The following is a 22,382-nucleotide window of genomic DNA, read 5'->3' as shown; positions in this document are numbered from 1 at the left end:
TAGATGATCATACTGATCTTCAAGAGGACCAATTTTGTTCATTGCTACCTTTTTGTTCTTAAGATAGCTATAGAAATCCTCGGGATTTCCTTTCACCCTGTGGTAGTGTGGGCAGGCACAGTAGTGTAGCGGTTAGCGTAATGTTATTACAGCGCCAGCGACCTGGGTTCAATTCCGGCCACTGTCTGTAAGGAGCTTGTGCGTTCTCCCCATGTCTGCGTGGGTTTCCTCCAGGTGCTCTGGTTTCCTCCCACATTCCAAAAACGTACGGGTTAGGAAGTTGTGGGCATGCTATGTTGGCGCCGGAAACATGGCGACACTTGCGGGCTGCCCCCAGAACACTCTACGTAAAAATATGCATTTCACTGTGTTTCAATGTATGTGACTAATAAAATATCTTAACAGAGCAACCTCGTGTCCTCTTTTTGTCCTCCTGATTTCTCTCGTGTTCTCCTGCATTTCTTCTACTCAAGCGCCTCATTTGATCCTAAGTGCCTGTACCTGATACGTGCCTCCTTCTTTCTCTTTACTAGGGCTGCAACATCCCTCGATAACCGAGGTTCCCTAAACTTGTTATTCCTGCCTTTTATTCTAACAGGAACAGAGATTCTGTACTCTCAATGTCTCACTTTTGAAAGCCTCCCACTTACCAAGCATATCTTTGCTGGAAGACAGCCTATCCCAGTCCATGCCAGCCAGATCCCTTCTGATGCCATCAAAATTGGCCTTACTCCGATTTAGGATCTCAACCCCTCTTAAGAAATACCCAGCAAGTGTTCAATAGCAACAAAGTATTAGCAGATTAATGTGTTCCTCCAAAATTGTTCATTATTTTTCTATTTCCATATTCACAGCCAAACACAGTGGACCATCAGGGTTACTCATTTATTTCAGGCAACCAGTGTGGTGTCCATTCCAGGCCCTTGGAACAGGGGAAGAATGAAAACTATTCAGCTTTTAGTTGAAGAGGGAGCAGGTAGAGGAGCAAGAGACAAGAGTCTTCAGAGCAGATGGAAACAGGCAAAGAGGAACGCGAGGCAAGAGTCTTCATAGCAGAAGAGAACGGGTAGAGGAGCGCTAGAGGCAGAGAGGAATTTGTAAAAATTGGACATGCTTACGTGCTCAGAGTTCAGTCTGTGTTAAAAAAAAAGTCCCAATTCTATTATACCATTTCCAGCTACTTCATACTTACATCAGGAATCACAGGATAATCAGGAACAGGAATACCAGCTAATCTGCCATCTGAAGACTCTAGCACAGCCAAACCCAGCACTCCCACTGCTAACCAATCCCACGCTGTTAATACAACATACGGTGAATGTTGTATTAACATCAAACCCAAGACCTACTTTGTGTGCATGGCTCAGCTATTTAAGTCTGAAAATATACAACCCTGGGTTCTCTTTTTAAATTTTAGCTCTATTACCATAATGAATTTATGATGGTTGAAATAACTAAGCATACAGACATTGCACAGTCATTTCCAAAACTGTAACTCCCAAATTTTTTTTATTGGATAATTTAGATTATGAATTGCATAATGAAGATTCCTGTGAACATCTGAACATTGTATTTAGCTTGAAAATAAAACATTCATTACCTTAATTCCAAATGTGAAAATGGTCATAATAATTTTGAATATCAGTGCCAGCGCCAGTTTCCCAATGGCATCATACACTCCTTGACCGGCAGGTCGATCTGGGATGTCATCCAACAGCTTACTGACATTTGCATCAGTCTGGTAATCACAAAGTGGTGAAGATTCTAGAGGCCCACAGTCAGTGAAAAGCTCTTTAATCAACTCACTAGTGTTCTTCCTTGTGTATTGATTAGGAAAGGCGACCACAGCAGTAATGGCGGTCACTGTAATGACTTCAAGGACAGGGAACTTCCCAAACTTTGTGGTCTTCCGACGTCTGCACCACGCAATGTTAGCACGGATGAAGAAGGCTCCCCACAGTCCTCCGAATACACCCAGGAGGATGAAAGGTATCAATTCAAATAAGTACCAGGGAGTATGATACTCCACGTAAAAGAGGACTAGACGGCTGTTTCCGAACGGATTAATGGAACGCAAGATGAAGGCTGCTACTAATGCAGCAAAAAATGATCTCCAGAGGGTTTTCAAGGGAAAATAGTAGCTAACCTGGAAGAAAATGTTTGTATTTTAAATAGTGAACAAAAATCAAAACACACGCATCTTTCAAAAAGCTTTTCAATACTGAATTTATAGCATACTAGTCAAGGAAAAGCAGCCAACCCACTTTAGAATTGATAATGAAGGGGAAAATGGAGGTAGTTAAGTGCCTTTCATTGCAAAGATATGTATTTTCCTGTAAACTGATACTTGGTTAATTGCAGGATGTAAAAGTTGTTTTGCAGATTTTTAATGAGATAAGAACATAATCTCCAACATTTACATAAACAAGAAAATGAAGGGCAGAAGAAGACCAGTTTCTCCACCAAACTTATGAACCATCCATTTTTCCCTGCCAATAGAAATGTTCTACACATTTGTTTACTTCAGAATGTAGACGTCAATGAACAAGCTAGAATTTATTGGCCATCCCTGACAGATCTTGAGGAGGTAGTGATGAGCCACTCCTTAAACTGCTGCTGTCCTTCTTCTGAAGGTATTTACACAGTGCTGTTAAAGGAAGGAGTTCTTGGATTTAGACCCAGAGACAATGAAGGAATGGTGATACATTTCAAAATCAAGATAGTGTGTGACCTGAAGGGGTTCATGCAGTTGGTGGTGTTCCAGTGAGCCTGAAGCTTTGTCCTTCTTTGCGTCAGGGGTCATAGGTCAGGGAAGTGCTTTAGGAGTAGCCCGAGTGAGGAAATGCAATGTGTTTTCCATGTAGACATACTGCAGCTACCATCTGCCAGTCATGGAGGGAATGAATGTTTAGGATCGTGGATGGGCTGCCAATTGACCCTGTGCCTTCGTTCTGGATGGTGTTGAACTTGAGTGTTTTTGAAATTATACTCGTCCAGGCAAGTGGAGATACGCCATCATGCTTTTAATGTGCCTACTGCAGAAAGGCTTTGGAGATCAAGACATGAATCACTCATCATTCACATCCAGTCTGGGTGGGGACTCAATGATGGTGATCTCATTGAATGTGAAGGGAAGGCGGTTAGACTGTCTTTCATAGTGGTTTTATTACTTCCCACTTTATCAGCCTATGCCTGAATGATGCCTTGTCATTGCTGCCTGCTGGAATCGACTGCTTCATTAGGTGAGCAGTTGCAAATGGAATTAAATATAACACAATCATCAATGAACATCTCCACTTCTGATGGAATGAAAGTCACTCATGAAACAAGTGAAGATAGATGGGCATAGGACACTCCCCAGAGGAACTCCTGCAGTAATGCCCTGGGGCTGAGGCGATTCACATCCATAAACCACAACTACCTTCCTTTGTGCTGGGTATGACTTCAGCCACTGAAATGATTTCCTCATTGACTTCAGTTTCATCTGATACTACAATCAGTCAAATGCCAGCGTCGTCACTCTCACCTCATGTCTGCACTTTTGCTTTTCCACATTTAGACTAAGGTCGTGATGAGGTCCGGAGTGGAGTTTTCCTGGCAAACGAAAATGTGTTTGTGCAAGGAAGTTCCCAGGGGTTTTTCCAATTCTGGCTGCCTTTCTAGTGTTTGTTCTGTTTCAATTTTTCTTTTCACATGTTACACTGGATCATAGAAATAGTCGGGTGGCCATATTTCTGTGATCCATTCAACAAGATCATAGATGATTTGTGACCTAGCTTCATACATCTTCTTTTGTCCCACGTTTCTCAACATAATTAATTAACAAAAACAATCTTTGATTTAAAATTAATGATTAACTGTCAACTGTTGGTTGTGCAAGTGAGTCAAACTTCCAGCATCCATTATAAGTACAAGCATTCCCTAACTTTACAAATTAATTCCTGCCTTTTTAATGGTATGACTCATTAGTCCAAGACTCCACTACTAGTAGAAATAATTTCATCTCATCTATCCTTTCAGTGGCCTTAGTATCTTTGATTAAACTTTTAACCTTCTAAACTTCAGGAATATAATCCTGGTTTGTACAATCTCATTAATTTAGGTTTTTGCACCCAAGTGTAATCTGGATAAATGTATGCTGCACTCTCTCTCAAGACCAATATATATTTACAGAAGTGTGGTGCCCAAAGGTTTTCAGAGTCCCCAGATGCAGAGTAAACCAGGATTTGTAAAGCCACAAATTAACTTCATCACTATATTGTATTCCTCTAGACAGAAAGACCAGCGTTTCATTAGCTTTTTTTTATTATTTTCTGTGGCTGTGCATCACATCTTAATGGTCGACGCACATGAACTATTTACATCTCCAATAGTTCTAGCTTTGCACTATTTAGAAAGTATTCTGATCTCTTTTTTTAACAACCCAAGTTGATGGCCTCATGTTTAATTACTTTGAAATCCATTTGCTAGAGTGATTCTCAACCACCCAATCTCTTAATATTTTGTAATTTAATGCTTTCATCCATTTGGTTACAACACTGCCTTTTGTCCAACCTATCAAGGTTGTTTAAATGTACAGCTGAGGTGCCAAGACAGACTCCAATGCAACACCGAGTCACATCCTGCAAATTTGCTGCCTTCCCATTTTCACAATCGTCTTCTGCTGCTCATATAATTTCCTAACTAGGTTAGTAATTTACCTTCAATTCTATGATCTTTAACTTTAGATAATAGTCTCTTAGGAGAGGCTTTCTTGATTATCTCTTGCAAGTCCATACAAAAAAAACCATTAACAGATATTACCCAGTCTGTTGCTATAGTCACTCACTCCAAACAATCCATTTAAGGCTTATGAGGCATGACCTAGCCTTCACATATGCATGCTGGCTCTCTTCAATCAGCACAGAAATTTCATGGTGTTCAGTCAATCTTAATTATGGATTCCATTATTAGCATTAGAGGTTACATTAATTTGAATCTGATCCTTGGCTTTCCTTTCTTATATTTCATAAATAACAGTGAAATATATTTTTCTTATCCAAAAAGATAAGATATTCAAGCTAGTTAATAAAATTTTGTTTAGGTGCTTTGTATATATTTTCACCTAACTCCCTTAAAAACATCTGGTTCTTGACATTTACTTCCCTTTAATGCCATTATTTTATTCATTACTATTAATCTATTGTGTTAATTTTATTGAATCTCTGGCCTTGATTTTAGTTTCGTTGGGATGTTGAGGCCAGCATAGATCAATGTGATCATATTGAATGGTGAGGCAGGCTTGAGGGGCCTGGTAGCTTACTCCTACTCCTATTTTCCTGCGTTCTTGTGTTCAGCACACTGTCTTCTTCTAGTATAAACATTGATGCAAAGGCTGCGGCAAAGCCAAGGCTCTGAAAGTCCCTTTGATCATGTGAGCAGATGGTGTAAAAATTGAGCACACATTGGAAAATGTGTGAATGCACTGGCTGAAGTTGTTCAATTTGTAAAGGTTGTACGCCACACCTTGCAAGCAGTCAAACAAACAGCATTTTGTTCCGCATTTCAGAAATCAGACAGCAACTATGTTTCCCAATAGCTACACAAGGAAAAACTGCATGACCGCTGCCTACCACTGGTATTTACATATACTACTGTAACATGCCCTAAGCAGATTGAAACTGATAAGTGAAGAGCAAACATTCATTACCTCTTCCAAGCTAAAAAGGACACCACCAATCGGAGCACCAAAAGCCACAGAGACACCCGCTGCTGATGCTGCAGACAAAACCTATGAGAAGAAATAATAGTCTGTAAGATGTGGTTTATGGTGAAATACCAGCTAGGCCAGGTTCAACAGGAAACCGTCAATTTATTTGGCATTCTTGCTTCCTATTTTGCAGTCAAATATTACCGTTAATATTGTCTAAAGCTTTTGCTATTGACAAAACTAAACAGGTTGTCTACATTTATGACAATGACAAAGTTATGGACAAAAACAAGGAAAATCTTCATTTTAATTGAGTAATCAATACATCTGTGAATGATTTAGTTTACAAAATAAAAAGCAGTTTCGACATAACCCAAGTATGGTAATACAAAAACAAAACGTGGTGGTGTTGGGAATCCAAGATAAAGAAAGAAAATGCTTAAAATAGCAAAGTCAGGCAGCATCTGTGAAGAAAGAGCCAATGTTGCAGGTCAATGATCTCTTATCAGAACCTTTGTTTTTCTGTCTAGATTCAGTCCAGCATGTTTTGTGTTTTCATTCAAGAAATTATACAATGTGGAATTAATAATAAGTTAATATTAAATTATATTATGAGAATTCAGCAATGAGTTTGATGCTACATCACGAAAGCAAAGAGTGACCAACATGGGAAGCAGCAACAGCAGGAAGGTTTTTTGAGCTGGGAAGTGAGAGTGACAAATAAGAGACAAACACAAAGTATGAGACAACAATATTAGATGAAGGAAGGTGGCAGAAGGTTGTGTGGACTACTATTTCCGACCTATGATCAATGGGTTGCTCTCTCTAATTCAACAATAATGCAGCGGTCTGAGTTTTTCCATTGCACCTGTGCATACATGTATTTCTGCAAATGACAATAAACTCAACTTTGACTTTGACCAAAGCTTCAGTGCCTCAGGACAATTTTTTGTTTAAGAACAATAAACAATCTGCTGGAGGAACTCAGTAGGTCGAGAGCATCTATGGGAGGAAAGGAATTATCGATGTTTCAGGTTAAAACCCTGCATCAGGACTGAGAATGGAGAGGGGAGATGGCCAGTATAAAGAAGAAATGGGGAGTAGTGAGATAGGCATCCGAGGGGAGTGGTGGACTGAGGAGAGATGAAAGATGACGGGCAGCTTTTGCCAGGTAGGGGAGGGGAGAGGGTGTGGAGTTGGAGACAGTGGCAGGTAGATGATAGATGAAAGTCGACAAAGAGGAAAAAGAATGAGAAGCAGATGGAGTGAGGTGGGGGAGGGACGTGTGAAGGTTGGAGACAGCTGCTGGAGGGAGATAAGCAGGAACACAAAGGCCTGGAATCTGATAAGTAAAGGAGGTAGAATGGGAACCATTAGGGGAGAGGGATATGGCAGATGGTACCAGAACCAGATTGGGCAACGGGGGGGGGGGGGGGGGGGGGGAGGGGGGGGGTAGACTGGAAGCCTATGGGGGAACTGGAGTGGGTGGATGGAACCAGGAGGGTGAGGGGAACGAAGATGGGTGATGGGGGGTGTGGCGTGGGAAAGGGGACAAAGATGTGAGGACCGGAAAAGAATCAGAAGGGAGGAAAGGGGGAAAGAACCCACCAGAGGGGACGGTAAACCTAAAATTGGAAAACTCGGTTCATGCCATTGGGTTTGTTGACTACCCAGGTGGAATAGTTGTTCCAGATTCCAGCATCTGCCATTTCTTGTGTCTTTCTGTTTAAGAACATTTTCCCCCCATTACCTCTCCATTCTGTATTTCTTTATCCAAGTTTAATAAGATGCTTTAATTTAACCCACAATCATCCTTTCTCATCCATTTCTGGTTATATGTAAATTTTCATTTCTCAAAGGAATATTTTTGCAGTTAAAGGCACTATGTAAATTCAAGTTGTTTTCATGGCATTGCTAGTTATCATGCATGACATTGTTTTCCTAGCGTCTTCTGTGGCAGATCTTCCTCAGCTAATTACAAACAAATACAAACATGTTGGATAGAAAAGTGAAATCTTCTGTTAGGCTAGAGCGACAATAGAGTAAGTCACAAGTCAATGATTTGAATTGTGCTGCTCGCTAGCTGGTAATTCCAGGGAGAGCTGCTGCAGTGGATGAATCAGCTTGCTCCTGACTTCCATTGCTTGTGCACTGCACTGAGGAGGTCAGGAAAGTGCTAGAGGTCATCTAACCTCCTGCTCCGCTAGTGGACTCAGCACCAAGTCCAGGACAGGACTCAGTGGTGCTGAGCTTTGACACCGTACTCATCAGCTCTACATCTGTCCGGCGCCTCCATTCATCTGGACGGGGTCACTGGTATGGATTGAAAAAGCTGCGGGTAAGTGCTTACCATTTTAAAAGAAATTTACACATTTTGATGATATAGAATCATAGAACCGTACGCAGCATGGAAATTATTCCTTTTGGCCCACCTTGTCCATGCCTTTAATCCCATTTGCCTATATTAAGCCTGTATACCTTTCCTATCCAAGTTCCTGTCCAAGTGCCTTTTAAACATTGTAACTATATCTGCCTCTACCACCTCCGCTGACAGCTTGTTCCACCACCACCATCCTCTGTGAAAAAAGCTGACCCCTCAGATCTTCTTTAAATTTCTCCCCTCTCACCATAAAAATATACCCTCTAGTTCTAGACTCCCCTGCACTGGAAGAAAGACTCAGACTGTCTATCTTATTTGTGCCCCTCATAATTTTACTCATCAGCTTCCTGTGAGAATAAACCCAGTCTACCCAATCTCTCCTTATAATTACAGCCCTCCATTCCAGCATCATCCTGGTGAATCTCTTCTGCACTATTTCTATTATGCTACCACATCCGTCTTGAAGTGGGGCGACCAGAACTGCACACAATACTCTTGAGTGCAGTCTAACCAATGTTTTGCACAGATGCAGAACATCTGTTATACTCAATGCCTCTGCCTACAAAGGCAAGCATATCAAATGCCTTCTTCATTACTCTATCCACCTGTATCACTACCTTCAGGGAGCCATGGACTTGCTCCCAAAGGTCCCTCCATACATCAACGCTCCCAAGATCCCTTACATTTACTCTGTTCCATAGAATTTGATTCCCAAAGTACACTTTGCCATACTTACCTGAATTAAATTCCATCTGCAACCATTTCATCCAATTTTCCAGCTGTATCCTTAGACATCCTTCTTCGCTATCTACAATTCTACCAATTTTCGTGTTATCTGCAAACTTACTAATCATACCACCAATATTTTCATCTTAGTCACATATACATTACCAACAACAGAGGTCCCAGCACTGATCCCTGCAGTACACCACGTTACAGACTTCCAGTCAGATAAACACCCATTCACCATTACTCTCTGCTTCCTATTAACAAGCCAATTTTAGATCCAGTTTGGCAACACATCTTGGACCCCTTATGCCTTAACCTTCTAGACCAGCCTATTCTGCAGGCCCACCCTTGTCAAATGTTGTTAAACTAAATTTTATCACTTAAATACATTTCTAAGTAAAATTATTTTTAGTTTAAATTCCTTTAGCTTTTAGTTATCAGAGGTTGTTATATCAGTTTAAAAGATATTTGACAGCAACAAGTTGCCAGAGACCATTAGGGAGACTCAGAGGTGAGGCCTCCAGTTCCACCATCAGAGGCCTGGTTGCTGCTCGTGGATTGCTCCACTTCATGGGATGGATGCATCAATGAGGCCAGGAGGATTTGACCCACATGGCCAGAGAAAGCAAAGAAATAGCGTGGTCAGTAAGCACAAGGAGCAGGACAGATTTAGAGCCATAGATGCTTCAGTTGGTATAACCGACATTTAGTCAAGGCAGAATACTCATTAAAACACATACCATTAAGATGATGGGAAACAAAGTAAACACAAAAAAGGTGTCAAACTGTTGAAAGAGATAGAACTCCAATTTATAATAAAACAAAATTTGAGAAAACATAGTAGAATTCCTACCTCTCGCTTCTTGGCTTCATTTTTGTTGTATTTTGGGAACAAATAGGAAAAGATATTTCCACAGCAACAGGCAACATGTACAAGAGGACCCTCTTTCCCCAAGCTCAGCCCAGAGGCCACAGCTAAAACCAGAGTGATTGTTTTAATTAGCAAGGTCCACTTGCCTAGGTAGCCTCGGATGATGAAGCCACTCAGAATGGTTTTAATCTGTAAAACAGAAAAACAAATACATCTAATATTAGATTTAAAAAATGTATGAGGTGATATGCTTTGGCAGAAAGAATAAGAGACAATACTGACTAAACACAAAAGTTCAAAACGAGAGAAAAGGAACAGAGGGACCTGGGAGTGCATGTGCTTTAATTCTTGAAAGTGCCAGGGCTTATTGAGAAAGTGGTCAACAAAATACATGTGCGTTTTGAGAGAGTAGAACATATAGAATCCTAATCTTCATAAATAGAGGCATTCAATAAAAACAAGCAGGAACATTATAATGAACCTTTATAACGCACTTGCGAAGCCACAGCTGGAATATTCCATTCAATTTGGTCACCTAACTTTGAGGACGTGAAGGTCCCAGAGAAGGTGCAGAAAAGATTTACTGGAATGGCTCTAGGAATGAAGATTTCACCAATAAGATTAGAGAAGCTGGGCTGCTTCCACTTGGAGCAAAGAAGGTTGAGAGGGGAATATGGTGGAGGAGTACAAAGTAAATGGGAGGAAAGCTGTTCGCATATGCAGTGAGTACAAAGACTAGTCAGATTTCAGATTCTGGGAAAAAGACAAAAGGAAATCAAGGATAAGCACTTTTTTTAAATGCAGGGATTAGTTATGATCTGGAACTCACTGCCAGTGAGGGTGGTGGAATAAATTAGGGTTTTCAAGAGGAACCGGGATAGGCACTGGAAGGAAAATAATCTGTGGGTCCATAGATGAGGGAATGGGATTGACTGCATGTCTTTACTAGATGGTCTGAATGGCTTCCTTGGTTCCATAATATTTCTTGGATTCTTTGAAAGCATTAATAACAACTACAATGACACAGTGAGTCAAGTGGAAAGTTTGACATCCTACAACAATACCAGTAATCACTAATAGACCACTAGATCATGTGAGATTAGGACAAGGGAATGAAGGTTAAAGCTAATGCTGCAGACTTAGGACTTGTATCAGAAATGCTTCACCCCCCACACCCGCCCCCTGCTCCCCCCCCCTCCACACACACACACACACACACACACACACACAGTGACTGATGCAAACTGACATCTACAAATTTGACAGATATTTAAAATTATGAAGGACTTAGATAAAGGCAGAGAGAACCTATCCAGCATGGACAAAGTGAGCTGAATAGACCTCCCTCTGTGCTGTAACCCTACTCTGATTCTGTAAACTGAATGCTACAGTGGGAGGGCTGGCGATGTTTCTTCATGGATGAATTAATATAGTTTGAAGAACCCACAGACTTTTTAATCTAGCTAATTTTGACAACAGTAAAATTATGGTTAGTATCCAAACAAAAGGCTATTTCACATCTCAACACACACCTATATGTAGAGAACAAACTACATTATTATAAAACCACGTCAAAATTGTCACTTGTCAAAATGACAAAAAATGCTGTCAATGTCATGTCTTACATACTAAGTAGAACTGAGATAAAACCTTCCAACTCAATTCAGTTAAATATCCGGACAGCGTAGGACAGAGGACACCAAATTCATCATTTCAGATTAAATCTGATTTCAGAATCCAAGTGTAATTTGGTGTGTAAACCAGAGGTGAAAGTATCTTCAATTTCTTACCAGTACAGTTATATTGCTAACACACTTTGCACTGATTCATAGCCCACATTATTAGTAGTATGCTGTACTGGCATACACTCACCTCTGCTGCGAGCCCACACAATTAAGTTTTATCTAACTTTTTAAATACTTTCATTACTGCTCCACAAACTTATTCTTACATTATTTAGAAATCTTATATTACTTTAGAAATTGCTATAGGCTATACATTAATGCTGTAGAAGACCTCAAAAGGTAAACAAAAAGCACTGAAATATGCTAACCCACATAATTCAAGAATATCAAGTCAAAAGTAAAACTGATGATTCTACAGTAAGCAATTTTAGGCAATTTAGCCTGTCAAAGCCTGTGACACAGAACTAAACTACTATATGTTTTGATTTTAAAATACTTTTTATTTCTGAAGCATAACGAGGAATGACATAAACCACAAGCAAGAGATGAGGAGCTCAAAGGGAATCTTAAAGTGTGGAAGTCATAAATACAGATGGAATATATAAATACATTTAAATACATGAATAAATAATTTATCAGTTTTCACCTCTTTCATTTTTCTGGAATCTCTATTGTCTGTTAAGCTCATTAAGCAGCTTCTACTGGGAGACATTATTGACAATTGATGTCCTTCTCCCCGATATGTCCATCTAATCTTACAGCACTGAACATTTGATCCATCGTGACCCATGTTGTTAAAACATTAGTTGTCCCTTTATTCTTAGGTACAACAGACCAGTCATCCATTTCCAGCAACTTTATTGGTTTTATTGCAGAAATAAACTCCTGTGCAGATATGATCGTAATAGTCAAAATAAATAACATATTGTTAAAGCATATATAAAAAAATCTTAAATCTCACCTCTGGAATTCCAGAGCCACAGGCATATGGAGCAAACACCTTCACCAAGGAAACAGCCAAGAAGCCAAATCCCAAGGCCCAAAATATGTACATAATGTAGTTCATTATATAAGAGCCTGGTCCCTGCAAAACATTGCAACAAAAAGTCTGAATCAGAGCCTGCAAGCTTTAGGAAAACTTGTACTCATGCATCTTTTATCTCAATGTTAGCTGACTGGATGATAGAAGAGCTCCTATTTCAGGCAGATAATCACCATTAGGCAAATAAAAAGCATCAAGTTTTCAGGTCAAGCATTGAATAATCAACAGCAGAACTAAACACCCTCACCCACTTCTTTTTCTAACCTCCCAGAATATCATTTTGCTTTCAAAATCAACCAGTTTCTTTGAGGAAATAAAACTGATACCACTATAAAAGTCAGGAAAAGTTGACCTAAAAACTGATAAAGGAAAAGAAATATGAAACCAGAAATACAGAAAGGTTGTAAGAACTCACTTAAAATTGGAAAATGGGAAGATGTGACAAAAGTAAATGTGGCTCCCCTAATGGCAAAGGCAGGGCAAATTATAGGAGAAATAAGAAATGGTAACGTTATCAAACATGATATTAACTCACAAAAACAGGTGGGTTTGGGTTGCAACAGAGGTTAAAGTGGCACAAAAAATTTGGGATAAAAACCAAATGGTTCTTGAACCCACCAACTATCTTTTAATAAAGAAAGGACACTGTATGGACACCTGCTGGTGGGTTGGGCAGCTCATTAAATATCTCTATTGGGCGCACATTGCTGTTATGGCATTGAACTAGTGATCCAGAAGCCTGGACTAACTTCATACCTTAACATTGCAGCTGGCGTATTTACACATAGTTGATAAAATAAATTTGAAATTAGACGCTGCTGTCAACATATCTGCTCATCAAGCTACTGGAATATTGCAAAACTCATCCAGATCATTGTTGTTTCTGAGGAAAAGAAATTTGCCTCTCTTATCTGATCTGGCTTGGTGGCTCTGGCCACAAACATAATGAGCAACTCTAGCTGCCAAACAAAGTGGCCCAGCAAGCTACTTAGTTGTATAACAACAACAAAATAAATCCAAGCAAATCACCGAGCATTGACCGAGGGCATGATATGATAAAGGTACAGCTGGATGACCCTTCAAAGACTTCCTCACTTACACTTGGGAAGTATTAATGAGGTTATGAGATCTAATGAGGTTAATTAGATAACAGCCTTAACAGTCATTTCCATGAAATCAGATTGCTGAGGCAACAGTACAGATCCCTCCACCGTGGGTGCGTCCTGTCCCAATACCAAGACAGACCCCTTCAGACTTGGAGGCCCTGTGGCATACTGTGTTAGGAATGCATGGCAAGATGAGTCCACAACACTGACTTCAGACACCATGAAGTCTCAAGGGCAAGAAAATGTCCTTCTGATTACCACTGACCATCCTCTCTCAGATGATGCATCCATGCTCAATGATGTCAAGCACCACTTGGAAAATGCAACGCAGAGAGCAAGGGTACAAAATGTATGCCAAATGGGACTTCAAAGTCCATCAGCAAAATGGCTCCTTTGCAAATCAACTGATGAGCCTTGAAGGATTCAGCCGCTGGACTAGGTTTGTGACAGGTGGCAACTGAACAAACATCAAGAGAAAACCTAATTGACTTCATCCTCACCGTTCAAACTGTCAGAACAACTTCATGGAGCAGAACAATCTCATGGTTTACTATGTCCCTCATTCTACCATAATGTGCAAGTACAATAATTAAAGAAGATGGCACAAAGTTCATTGGCCTTTGTTGCAAGGAGATTAGAAAAGAAGAATATTGGAGGTTTGGTGGTGGCCTACATTAGTTTTATACTCTTAAATTCATGACAAGTTATAACCATGTGTCACATTTAAAAAGAAATAAAAGCCAAAGATGAGTCAATATGTGTTGGGGGACAGGCAAAAGGGGGAAAAAAAAAAGCACATCCAATGTGACCCAAGTAGATTTCATGACCAACACTAGACTGAAATTTTGAAATAACTCTTAGAGACCTTAAGCCACTTAAAGACCTAAACATTAATATTAACAGTAGCTGTAAAAGCACCAAGATTATACAATCTTCATGCTTGAAGCAAATATAAATAACTAAACACTGAAATCAGGCCTCTTGTACAAATAGGATTTCATAGCCAAACCCATAGTGAAGGGACATACACATATTCAGAAGTACATGTTCCAAGGCAATTACTTTCACAATGAAGGGAAATCTTAATTAAACTGAGTGCATTGGAATTGTAATAGGTTCATTATTGTCGCATGTACCGAGGTACAATGAAAAATTTGTCTTGCATACCGTTCATACAGATCAATTCATTACACAGTGCATTGAGGTTGTACAAGGTAAAATACAGAATGCAGAGTAAAGTGTCACAGCTACAGAGAAAGTGCAGTGCAGTGCAGGTAGACAATAAGGTGCAAGGTCACAATGAGATAGATTGTGAGGTCAAGAGTCCATCTTATCGAACTAGGGCACTGTTCAATGGCCTTATAACAGCGGATTGAAGTTGTTCTTGAGCCTGGTGGTACGTGCTTTCAGGCTTTTGTATCTTCTGCCTAATGGGAGAGGCGAGAAGAGAGAATGTCCCGGGTGGGTGGGGTCTTTGATTATGCTGGCTGCTTTACCAATCTATATAGCAAGGCCTTAAACAAAGTGAATAAATTGTATTAATCAGATTCAGTGACTAATCTCGACTAAGTATCTCAGTGGAGATAAGAAAGGAAGGGCTAAATTTTGACCTTTACCCTTCTCCTGAATGAAGGCAGGCATGGGGGAAAATAGCATCACAACTTGCATGTTTCATCCAGCGACAGAAAGCATCTACATGTGTCTGCTGCTGAGGATAGATGAGTGAGGCTGTGATTTATCTCCACAAACATAAGAGCTTTATTTGGGTAAGGTAAATGATGGGAACTCACGGGAAGACAAACAGCCAGTTCAAGTCACAACCTGGAGAGAAAATTTTAATCTTCCTCCCTTCCCCCCTCAATCCTATCAAAACCTTCATTTATGAGTAATCAGATTGCTTCTTTAAAAAAATTCTCAGAACATGCTAGCCTTTAAAATTGTGTTTTTAAACAGCAAACCATGCCAAAACATATGTTTTTGACAATATCTTCACTTCTTAATTTATATTGTCAGTTTCCCAATGCAGACTTGCTGAAACCAATGGACTCAGGCAATGCTGTTGAATAAATAAGAGAGCAGAGTCATCATTTACTCCCCCACAAAAACTGCTGAGAGGTCAGACTTGTCGTCAGACTCATTCCTGTGGCCAGAGACCTGGCTAGCTTTCTGACACCCCTTCCCAAGACCAAAAGCAGGGTGCCTGGCTCACCAACAGCACAAGATGTATAACAAAAAGAATACATGATGGAACTGAATTGCTGGTCTGATTTTATCATATGTCTGTGTTTTACAAACACAAGCCTATTTACTTGAGTTTCAGCAAAATTTCCTGTTTATACAGTGCAGATTTCTGCATAAACATGACCTCTGTCATCAGCTATTGTTCTCTGCGGACCTACTTACATCTGCTTGTCCAATTATTAATTCGGCCCATGTTTTCCACTGAGGGCATTTGTTTCTTGCTTCGAACGTTGTCTCACTCGATCCCCAGCAGCATTGTTCATGGTTGAACCACAATGCGCTCAGACATATGCCTTCCTTTAAATCAGTCATCCAGTCTGCAGCAATATCTATTAAACCAGCCAAGGCACCTGAAATTATCAAACGAAATCACACCTTTAGTTTCAATTTTCTTCAATTTAGGATAAAAGAATGATTTACCCACCCTAGCACTGTAATCAACATTGGTCATTGCTCATTGCTCATTCTTGTCGATCACAATTTTTTCATGGTGCAAAATAAGAGCAACTGTAAGCTGTTCATCCTCAATTTTGTTACACCGTTCAATCAGAAGGAAAGCCAAAATACTACACTTGCCAACAATGTATTCACTCTACCTTTCACGTTAAAAGTGAATTTCATTTACATAACTCATTTAATGCAGGATGCACCAAGGTGCTGCATGGAAATACATGATTCTGAGTCTGCTAAATCTGTACATTTAAAATGGTCTTGATCCAAAACGTCGACTGTCCGTTTCCCTCCACAGATGCTGGCTGACCCACTAAGTTCCACCAGTATCTTGTTTTTTTCTCCAGTTTACGGCATCTGAATTCTCCCGTGTTTCCAATTGGATGCAAAATTGGAACAAGTCAGATGGTGATAGTGGAGAGTTGTTTATTCAGATTGGAAGCAACAGGGACCAGTCCACTGTTGTTTGTCATATATACCAACAATTTGGATGAGAATGTAGGTAGCACAACTGGTATTTCAGCAGATGATACCAAGATTGGTCATGTAGTGGACAGTGAATAAGATTGTCTAAGGTTACAACAAGATCTAGATCAACTGGGAAAGTGGGCAGAGGAATGGCAGATGGAATTTAACACTGACAAATTTGATGTGATGCACTTTGAGAAGTTAAACCAGGGCAGGGCATACACAGTGAATGGCAGGGCCCTGGGGAGTGTTGTGGAACAAAGAGACCTAGGGGTACAAGTACATAGTTCCCTGAAAGTAGCAGCACAGGTAGACAGGGTTGTGAAGAAGGCATATAGTACTCTTGTCTTCATCAGACAGGGCATTGAGGGAGTTGGGACATCATGTTACAGCTGTACAAGACATTGGTCAGACTGCACTTGGATTATTGTGTGCAGTTCCAGTCGCCATTCCATAGAAGGATGTGATCAACTTAGAGAGGATGCAGAAAAAATTAACAAGGATGTTGCCAGGACTGGAGGGCTCAAGTTAACAGGAGAGACTGGATAGGCTGGGACTGTTTTCCCTGGAGTGAAAGGGGCTGAGGGTGACCTTAGAGGTTTATAAAATTATGAGGGGCATAGACAAGGTGGATGGCCACAGTCTTTTCCCCAGGGTATGCGTGTCTAAAAACTAGAGGGCATATGTTTAAGATGAGAGGGGAAAGATTTAAAGGGGATCCGAAGGATGAGCTGCCAGAGGAAGTGGTAGAGGCAGGTTCAATTACAACTTTTGGACAGTTACATGGATAGTAAAAGGTTTACAGGGATATGGGCCAAATGCAGGCAAATGGGACTAGCTTAGGTAGCCACCTTGGTCAATGTAGATGAGTTGAGCCTATGAGCCTGTTTCAGTGCTGTACAACTCTATGACTCAGTGAACTCTGACCAAGTCACATCAGGTACAATGAGAGCAAAAAGGGATGGGTTTTAATGAACACGAAAGAATGAAAGAGAGGCAGATAGGTGCAACGGCTTAGGGAAGGAATTCCAGAGCTTAAAGTCTTGGTAATTAAAGGCACAACCGTTAGTGGTAAACCAATTAAATCAATTTGATAATGATACAAAGCTAAATAACAGTCTGAGTTTTGAGAAGAATGCAGAAAATCTTCACGGGCATGTAGACAAGCAGAGTGAGTGGGCGAAGACATGCCTAATGAAATATAATGCGGGAAAATGTGAAGTTATCCACAGGTAGAAAAGATAGAAAAGACCTGCAGAATTTCTTGTGTCTCCATAAAAAAATAGCAGATGCTGCAATCTGGAGCATTACACAAAATGTGCTGGAGGAACTCAGCAGGTCAGGCAGTATTTATGGAGGGAAATAAACAGTCAACGTTTTGGGCTGAGACCCTTCATCAGGACTGGAAAGGAAGAGGGCAGAAACCAGAATAAGAAGGTGGGAGGAGGGGTAGGAGCACACAGGCAGGTGATAGGCGAATCCATGTGGGGGGGGGGGGGGGGGGGGGGGGGGGAGGAGAGAAGGTAGGTGGGTGGGGGAAGATGTAATAAGCTGAGAGGTGATAGGCAGAAGCGGCAAAGGACTGAAGGAGGAGGAATCTGGTAGAAGGGGGCAGTGGACCATGTAATAAAGGATGGAGAAGGGGAGGTGAGGAGAGGGACTGGTCATCAAGGTGGGGGAAGGGAGCTACAGGAAGACGAAGGAGTTGGGGGGGGGGGGTGTTGGGGGGAGAGGGGGTAGTAAAAGGGGGTTGGGTTACCGGAAGAGAAAATCGATGTTAAGGCCATCAGGTTGGAGACTCCCAAGGAATATGAGGTGTTGATCCTCCAACTTGCATTTGGCCTCAACGTGGCAGTAGAGGAGGCCATGGACAGACAGGTCAGTATGGGAACAGGATGTGGAACTGAAGTGGGTGGCCACCGAGAGGTCCTGGCTGTTGCAACGGATAAAGCGAAGGTGCTCAAAAGGTGCTATTTTTTATGTAATATTCAACAAGTGCCAAATTGAAGGAGTACATACATCTCAGCTGGTTGAAAGCTTGCAAGATATTATTGAAAAACATGGAACTATTCAGAAACAAGGAAATTAATTTTAAAATTGGGACATTGTTTAACAGTGTTCTATGTATATCAATAAGCAAAGATATGACAGATTAACAAGCTTTGATGCAAACTGGGATTCAGAGGCAAAAATCTTGGATGCTCTTAACTTTATGTAGAAGGGAGGACAAGTCTCGAGATTGCAAAGGAACAGATGAGCCGAGGCAGGTCTGCAGGATGATGGGGGTGAATAGTTTGCTGTGGATTTGGGTGGGGGTTTGAATGTAGGAATTGCTGGAGAGACAGAGGGTAATGAATACTGTAACCACATTGACATGGATGAAGAACCATAGTTTACCACTGTCAGTTATATAGGCTGCCACTGATGTCTTTGACAAGCATCAACTTAGTATTATGGCAGGGTGCAAAACTGATTGGAGTAGTTCAACGTATAAGTTCAAAGAAAAATAGTCATGAATATGAGAGGTGACAAAACATTTAAGGAGCATGGAGGGTATGGTGCAGAAGTTTGAAGGGCTGCATTTTGAGAAGATCAGTGACAATGGCAGATCTGAAGGAGAAAAGTTAAAATCTTTTTTTAATTATTCATTTTATAGGTTGTGGGAATTCATTGCCTTTTCCTTGCTGCTTTTGAGAAAGTGGTAGTAACCCACTTTCTTGAACCATTTTCATTCTGTTGAAGGTTCTCCCATTTCTGTTTGGTAAGGTTCCAGAACTTAGACAGAGGAAGCTGAAGGAATGGAAGTACATTTCCAAGGCAGGATATTGTACAACTTAGAGCAAAACTTGCGGGTGGTGGTACTCCCTTCTGCCTGCTTGGCCTTGTCTTTCTTGATAGCAGAGATTGCCGATTTGGAAGATGATGTTGAAGTAAGCTAAGTGGTGATGCCTTTTAAGTCCTCAACCCAAAGTACATTCCATGCCCTTGTTATTTTCAGTGCTTCTTCAAAGTGTTATCAACATGGAGAATCACTGGTTCATCAGCTGACAGAGGACACCAAGTGGTTTGTCATGATGTTATAAGACTTGCATATTTCTTGACAAAATAAGAGGCCTCTTCATCCCATCGTCTATGCCAGCTCATACAGCAATCCCATTGCTAACTAATTTTCCCTATAACCCATTCTCCATTCACTGACACATTAGGGGCAATTTATAGTGATCAATCAACTTACTAACCTGCACATCTTTCGGATGTGGAAGGAAACCCAAACAGGGAGAACATGTGCAATTCCTAAAGATAGCACCGGAAGAAAAGATCAAGCTCACGTCACTGGAGCTATGAGAAAACTGCTCTACAAGCTGTGCCATTGTGCTGGTCTACACCACTGTGCCAGAATATACCATTATATCACTAACCTTGGTGAGCCAGTTCCCTCCAGTGGGAAGCATGCAGGCACTAATTTCATTGGAGGAGTCTGGAACATTATCTGCAATCTTTTCTCTCCCAATTTAGGTACCAGTGCCCAGCTGTTTGTGAGGAGAACCTTACCAATCAGAATACTGATACTATTATTGAGTTTGCTTCCACCCATAAACAATTTGTTTTTCTAGATCCACTTTAATGTCTTAAAACATTCTAAGGTGTTTCACAGCAGTATTATCAAACAAAAGAGTCACTTAAAAAGATAGTTAAGAGGAAAAAGGCTCTTAAATTCTTAACATTTGATCTATTATAAATCTGCCACAACATTTACTTATATAATTTGGAGTCAAAGAGAGGCAGGAGTGTTTAGGAAGAAAATTCTCGAACGGGCTGTCATCTGATGCGGTAAATGCGGGCTCGCTCTTAAGTTTTAAGAATAAATTGGATATATACTTGGACAGGAGAGGTCTGAAGGGTTATGGACTGGGTGCAGGTAAATGGGACTAGCGGAATAAAGTTTCAGCACACACTAGAAGGGCCGAATGGCCTATTTTCTGTGCTGTAGTGTTCTATGGTTCTAAGATTCCTGGCAGCTAAAGGCACAGCCACCAATGGGATAGCAATGGAAACTTGGAATGATTAAGAGGCCTAAATGGGAAAGTGCAGATATGTCAGTGGGATGGAGGTCTAGAGGAAGGGGTGAGGTCACCGAGAGATTTGGAAACAAGAATGAGTATTTCGCACTCGTAACATTACCAAACTAAGGACAATGTACATCAAGGGGTGATGGCAGCTGACTTTCAGAGAATCCCAAGTTTATGAACAACAGGGAAGACTGGGCAGCAGTCGATTAGTATAATTAAGTCTGGAGCTAACAAATCAAGGCTTCAACAGCTAATAAACTAAGGCAGGCATAGTTGTTCATGGAACTGATTCAGAAATAATGAGGTGGATACATAGACCAAAGTTCAGCTCATGGTCAAATATGTCAATAAATAAATTTGGGAGAGTTACAGAAAGAAGGTTGGAGTCAGTAGAAAGTGGCCACAGTTTGTAGGGACCAAAAGAAATGGCTTCAGTCTTCCAAGTATTTAATTGGGAGGAAATTTCTGTACATCCATTACACAACTTCACAAAAAAAAATTAGCCTGACAAGTTTATGACAGAGAAAGGATCACAAGAGGTGGTGCAGGGTAGAACTGGGTGTTGCCAGTATACGTGTGGAAACTTCCAACTTTCCAAATGAATAAAAACATAACTAGAATTTAAAATGTTTCAGTGATAAGATGAAAGAGAGAGTACTATTGGTCGATTAAAAACATCATTTTTCATGTTCCCTTGTGCTAGTGACATAAAAATCAGGATTCCTTATTGGATCTCTGTAGCTCCTAAAAAGTTGACCAGATGTGAATTTCCTGACCAGATGTCAATCTCCAGTCCAGCTCCTAGGGCTCAGGACTTGAGCACCGCCTTCCATTTATATTTCCTAATTAGTTCCACATTTCTTCATATTATGAGTTTATCAAGAATTAGACCACAGAACTTAACATTTTCATCATATGTTTACAATCTATAATAACATTGCATTCATTGCCTTACCTGATGCCAGACCAGTCAGTGTTACAACCAGCCATCCAGACCAAGCATCATATAGGCTTTTTACAAACTCCCACACAGAATCTTTCTTCTTGCTAGTAATCTGCAATAATAAAAGTATTGAATAATACACTACATTTGGAACCAATTGCCAAGCAGTACTCAGCTTTCTGAGAGAGATCACAAACAACATTTATGAAATATTTTACTGAATTCTGATCACTTTGAACATTTTAGTATTCACATTGCAACTTTAAAATAGGTATGAAAATCAATGTTACACTGATAAACAAAACCAGCAACTGTGCTTAATCTCATCCTCAGCAATGTTCTATAATATTACTTACCCTGCTAAAAAATAATTATCATCAACTTATTAAGCTCGGTCAATCTTTGACAAGAAACCTCCTTCAAACACTGTCACAAAGATTATCTTAGTTAGAAAGATGTTATGACAGTCCTGTCCTCTCTTACTTTTCCCAACTCAATGTGAAGTGTTTCTCAAATGTATTGTTAATGACTATTAACCTGTTGATACAGTGGCTTTAAAAAGATGATTACAGTGTAAGCCCAGTAAAATAATGACTTCTGGCATGCACGTGTGAGAAAATTCATTACCAGCTGGTTTGCTGGTGCTGTTTGTTGGGGGGGAGGGGGGCGTCTAAGGGTCTAAACTAGCTCGGCAGGGGATGGGAAAAT

General features: G+C 40.5%; 1 protein-coding gene across 6 annotated transcripts in view; it reads right to left on the bottom strand.

The window, feature by feature from the left end:
- clcn3 (chloride channel 3) overlaps positions 1-22,382 on the bottom strand; it is a 137,552-nt gene that overhangs the window by 33,519 nt on the left and 81,651 nt on the right. For all 6 annotated transcript variants that reach the window (XM_052019760.1, XM_052019765.1, XM_052019763.1 and 3 more), the window contains 6 exons: positions 21,687-21,786; positions 15,906-16,093; positions 12,316-12,438; positions 9,652-9,858; positions 5,690-5,770; positions 1,601-2,146 (listed from right to left, as the gene is read on the bottom strand). In XM_052019760.1, coding sequence (XP_051875720.1) covers positions 1,601-2,146; positions 5,690-5,770; positions 9,652-9,858; positions 12,316-12,438; positions 15,906-16,093; positions 21,687-21,786 — 1,245 coding nt within the window. The remainder of the gene's footprint in view (positions 1-1,600; positions 2,147-5,689; positions 5,771-9,651; positions 9,859-12,315; positions 12,439-15,905; positions 16,094-21,686; positions 21,787-22,382) is intronic.

Source organism: Pristis pectinata, chromosome 7, assembly GCF_009764475.1.
Source record: "Pristis pectinata isolate sPriPec2 chromosome 7, sPriPec2.1.pri, whole genome shotgun sequence".
In the NCBI taxonomy this organism is placed as follows: Eukaryota; Metazoa; Chordata; class Chondrichthyes; order Rhinopristiformes; family Pristidae; genus Pristis; species Pristis pectinata.
Note: the sequence above shows the minus strand (reverse complement) of the source record. Positions and strands in the feature narration are given on the sequence as shown.